General features: G+C 54.7%; 1 protein-coding gene across 1 annotated transcript; it reads right to left on the reverse strand.

Moving 5' to 3' along the window:
* Window positions 1-2,086: 2,086 nt before the first annotated feature.
* LOC135892797 (toll-like receptor 2) lies at window positions 2,087-4,594 on the reverse strand. The gene has a single exon (XM_065420593.1). It carries the CDS (start codon window positions 4,592-4,594, stop codon window positions 2,087-2,089), a length of 2,508 nt encoding a protein of 835 aa, XP_065276665.1.
* Window positions 4,595-5,454: the final 860 nt, after the last annotated feature.

Genomic DNA, 5,454 nt, shown 5'->3' on the forward strand with positions numbered 1-5,454 from the left:
AGATCCCCAAAGGGAAAAGATTAGTCCCGCGGCGTTGACTCAGTGGGCCAAAATGAAACAAGTCACCTCCAACAGGCCCTTGTGGTTAAAAGTACAGCATAAATCCATTACATAAACTAGGGCTGTCAAGCAATTAAAAAATTAATCGCGATTAATCGCACTGGTAAACAATACTAGAATACTATTTATATAATTGGTTTTGGAGATTTGTAATAAAAATAATATAAAGTGAGCACTGTACATTTTGTATTCTGTGTTGTAATTGAAATCAATATATTTTAAAATGTAGACAAATCCAAAATATGTAATAAATTTCAATCGGTATTCTATTGTTTAACAGTGCGATTAATTTTTTGAATCACGATTAATTTTTGGGAGTTAATCGCGTGAGTTAACTGCGATTAAAATGGACAGCCCTAAAATAAACACAACAGAAATACGTTCTTCCCCTCTCTGGCTCCACGAATCCCGCTCGGACGGGCTCAGTTTGCAGTTTCAAGCACAAATTCTCCCTTCCCCTCCCCACTAGGGATCATCTATCCAGCCACATCGCTGGGGAGATGGAAGAGTTTGCCACCGGAACTCGGCTGGCAGTTTTGTCCATGGTACGAGACTCCAGCTTGGTGTGCCGTAACCAATGCAGCTGAGAGTTGGAGGTCAGTAAAAGAAGCAGATTTTTGGCAGAGGCATACCTGGAGCAGATAAAGGCGCCTATCTCGGTCACTCTCAGTGATCACAAGTGCAGAGCACTCAGGTTATGGCTGACTGATCCCGACAGCCATGGTTCTAGACAACTGGAGTGTAGAAACTTCAGTCAACGTCTCCTACGCAGAGGGTGCCGCTCGCTCAGGCAAAGGGTCAGCGCGGGCTGCACGCAGCACTGACATTAGGAAGTTTAGGCTTGAAGTTAGATGAAGGTTTCTAACCATCAGAGGAGTGAAGTTCTGGAACAGCCTTCCAAGGGGAGCAGTGGGGGCAAAAGACATATCTGGCTTCAAGACCAAGCTTGATAAGTTTATGGAGGGGATGGGATGATGGGATAGCCTCATTTTGGCAATGAATTGATCTTTGATTATTAGCGGTAAATATGCCCAATGGCCTGTGATGGGATGTTAGATGGGGTGGGATCTGAGTTACTACAGGGTGTCTGGCTGGTGAGTCTTGCCCACGTGCTCAGGGTTTAACTGATCACCATATTTGGGGTCGGGAAGGAATTTTCCTCCAGGGCAGATTGGCAGAGGCCCTGGAGGTTTTTCGCCTTCCTCTGCAGCGTGAGGCACGGGTCACTTGCTGGAGGATTCTCTGCACCTTGAGGTCTTTAAACCATGATTTGAGGACTTCAATAGCTCAGGCATAGGTTAGGGGTTTGTTACAGGAGTGGGTGGGTGAGATTCAGTGGCCTGCGTTGTGGAGGAGGTCAGACTAGACGATCATAATGGTCCCTTCTGACCTTAAAGTCTATGAGTCTATGAGTCCTCGAGCGGGTAACAGCTGGGACGTAAGTGGCTTGTGCTGCAAAGGGATGAATTTCACTCAGACACTAAAGTGCACGAGCCCTAGCAAAGTTGTATCCTTCCATTACGACTTGCCTGGCAATACTGTCGCTGGTTAAACCTTCAGGAGAAACAAGAGGTGGCGGGATCAAACCGTGGACACGTAGGTTGGCTACGTTCTCAGAGTTGGACCTGGAATAGGGGGGCTCCTTACTCCCAGTCCAAGAGCATAGGGTCTCCCAATGGCTAGTGGGTAAATACGACGCATTAGGTAGCCTCCAACTTTCAGAGGCCAGGTGCTTAGCACTCTCTAACAAGGAGGCCCCTTTAAGAGGGGTCTCAAGTTGGGCCAATAAGATCATTGCTCCCTTCCAAAAAAATCTGGGTCTGGAGTTTAGTAGCCGTTCATGCCGTCCCCTGTGTTTGCTCACAGTCCGTAGGGAATGGAATACTGGAGAGCTGGCCAAGACCTGGAGCAATGTCCTTCCCACCACATCTGCAAAGCAGGACGTCGGCGTGCGAATGCACAATGCACTGTGCGAGGCGTGTAAATCAGGAGCAGAGGCAGCGCGGAGCTGGAGTCCAAGCGAGCGCTAACTCGCAGTGCTAGCCACGGCGTCGATGGCAGTTTCCTTTTCAGCCGGACTACTCACCACCTCATCTGAGCCCAACTCCACGCTGGCCAGCGAGACCCGATCGTGGCCGGGCTCGGCTGCTCCCGGTTTCCCCAGCACGTTCCTGAGCTGTATCCAGAAGAAAGGCTGCCGGCTGGGCTCCGAAGGCCATTCCAAGTAGGTTTTGGTGCTCAGCATCTTCCGGAGCTTGCAGAACTTGTTGGGCAGGCTCTGGGGATCGATGGCCTCCTTCACCACGAGGATGACGTCCTCGTAGCCCAGCCCGACGGCCCGCTGGTGGGCGAAGTAGAGCTCGTAGTTGCACCACTCGCTGTCGACGAAGCTGCGGGAGAGGACGAAGATGACCTTGTAGCTGCTCTCGATGTTCTCGATGATGTTGTCGATGATCCACTTGCCCGGCGTGAAGTCCCTCTCGTGGATGCAGATGCGGTACGGGGGGCTGGAGCTCTCCAGCCGCTGGAGCAGCTCCTGCCTCACCCAATCGGCGTCTGAGCAGCTGTAGGAGATGAAGGCGTGGTAGGCGTAGGCCCGAGCGGGCTGAGCGTGGCGGGCGCGGTACTTCGACCGGACGATGCGGTAGGTGGCCTGCAGATACCACAGCACGTCGAACCTCCAGCACAGCACCATGGTTGCAATGATCACAGCGGCCGTGACGGAGACAGAGATGGCCACCACCACCCTCACGTCGCACTCCGTCAGCCCCGGGGTGTAGGCAGCCACGCCCATGTCCAGCAGGGACTCCGGGTGGTAGCACGTCCAGCCCTCGGGCCAGTCCAGCAGGGTTAGCTTACCCTTCCTCCGAGTCTCCTGCAGGAAGCCGTAGAGGTCGCAGGTGCAGTGGTAGGGGTTGTTCCCGGCCTTGAGGCTGGTCAGCTCTGGCATGTTGACGAAGGAGCCCTTGCTGATGACACCAAAGGAGTTGCCGTCCATGGCCAGTATTCGCAGGCTGGGGCAGCTCCACTCTGAGGGAATGAACTTGATCTTGTTCCCACTAAGCTTCAGCTCCTGGAGGTCTTGGCAGCGGACAAAGTAGCTCATCTCCAGCCGGTCCAGCTCGGAGTAGGAGAGGTCCAGGTAGTGAAGGGTGATGGGGAGGCACTTGAAGATCTCCATGGTGACAGTGTTGTGGTCCAGGGCCAGCCAGACCAGGCCGGGATTCCACTGGCACGCCGTCTCCTTCAGGCCCCCGATGTGGTTGTGGCTGGCGTTGATATGGGTCAGGCGAGGCCAATTGGCCGTGAGCTTAGCCACTATGCCCAGGCTGGTCAACTCGTTTTTGGCCATGAGGAACCGCTCCAGTTTGGGCAGGACGTCCTGGTAGTTGCAGCCCTGGTTGTAGATGTAGGCGTCCTTCAGCCGGTTGTTGGAGACGTCCAGGGTCACCACGTTGCGCATCTCGTCCCAGGTGTCGCAGGGCACGAAGTTGAAGTTGACGTTGAGAATGGAGAGGTTGGCCACGCCGCTGAACCAGGTGAAGGTCCAGTCGAAACGCAGGATATCGGGGTTGCTGATGTCCTGCAGCAACAAGCTGTCCAGGGTCAGGTTGGTGATGCCCGCTTCCGAGCGGTTCCACTGGGAAGAGCGGGCGAAGTCAATGGACATCAGGGAGAGGTCGCGGATGCGGGACTTCTGGATGTTCAGCAGGGCCAGGCGTAGCAGGTTCACGTTGAACTTCCCCCGGTAGAAGACCAGTTTGCTGGCTTGCACCTCGGCCAAGCCGGAGAAGAGATCTGCGGACTCAGTGTAGTAGGTGAACTCAAAGAGGTTGCGGAAGCGGAGGTACTGCAGCGACTTACCCCTCAGGTCCCGCAGAATCATGGGTAAGGCCTTGGGATTCTTGTCCAGGGCTATGTCACACCACAGGGCTGTGGTGTTGAGCACCGAGAATGCCCCGTTTTGATACTCCAGTAGGCTGGACGCTGTCTTCAGGGCAAACTTCTGCAAGGCTATATTCTTCAGCGGGAGGAAGTCCCACTTGCCGACCGTCTGGATCAGAGACCCCCCCATGGAGAACTCCTGCAGGTTCCTCAGAGCGCTGAAGACCTCATCCAGAGTTGAGCGGAGGTACAAGTTGTTGGACATCTCCAGCCGCCTCAGTTTCCTCAGAGGCTTCAGGGCCGGCGAGGGGATCCGGCGCAGGGAGTTGTTGAACAGGCTGAGTTCCTCCAGCAGGACGTTGGAGGCGAAGGCATCTGCCGAGATGCGCGAGATGTTGTTGTAGCCCAGGTCCAAGCTCTGCAGCTGGGTCAACGCTGAGAAGTCCCCTGCGGCGATCTCTTTGAGCCTGTTATACGAGAGATCCAGTCTGAGCAGGGTGCGGGGAAGGTGCTGGGGAACGCGGTTCAGGTTCTGACCTTTGCACATGGCGACTTTGTTGTCGGTGGTGACAAGACATGGGTCGGCCCCGTCTGCCAGTCCCACGATCACCACGCACAAAGCTATGCACATCCCAGCTAGTGGGCGCATGGTCTTCTCTTCACATGTTTGTTCACCTGAAAGATCGAGAGAGAAGGACGTCCTGTGAAACGCCCTCGTTACTTTCAGAGACCTGTCCACACGCTAACGTTAACCTATAGAGCAGAGACCTCTACCGCCCCACGGTACAGTCGTTCAACTGGCTGAGGAGAACACTGCATCATTGAGTTACCGACGGTACTCTCTGCGGATTGGACATTTACAGCAGCACTATCCCTAGCCACTGAGACATCCAGTCCAGCATCCTGGAACAAACCATCGGCCTGTAGTCCCGCCCCCCTGGGACCCCACCCCCATCCACCTGCCCTACCAGATCCAGCTATTACCCCACTTTATTCCCTCCACCTCCTTCCTGCCACGCAGGACAAGCCAATGGTGCCTCTACCCCCATCTCTCTGTGCCTCAGAGACAGGTCCATCTAGTTCAATATCCCCTACCGCCTACCATTCTCGATTAGGTCACCGTGCTCCTGGACAGAGGTTAGACATTGGCCACTCCCATCCGGCACTTCACTTCCCACAATCCCAAGGGGCCAGTGATCGTGTTCACTTTAACCCCCCCACTTACAGAGCAAGAGGCGCTGCCCCTTAGGTGACGGATGGGGAGCTGAGCACAGCACTGCAGGGGGCAGCCGTCCCTTCCATGCCAGCCCCAGACAGTCCTAGATCAAGAGAGAAGCAGCATTTTACTGGACGCAGTTAGCAACACAAGATGAATCCACTGGGCTCACCAGCCACCCATGCTAGACACATGTCGGGGAGACACGCTGCATCTCAGACTTGCTTCCCGGACCAACCCCCACCCCCATCTTCTGCGCAATGCTAGAGGAACATGGCAGCCAGAGGGAGACT

The sequence above is a fragment of the Emys orbicularis genome, chromosome 20 (assembly GCF_028017835.1).
Source record: "Emys orbicularis isolate rEmyOrb1 chromosome 20, rEmyOrb1.hap1, whole genome shotgun sequence".
In the NCBI taxonomy this organism is placed as follows: domain Eukaryota; kingdom Metazoa; phylum Chordata; order Testudines; family Emydidae; genus Emys; species Emys orbicularis.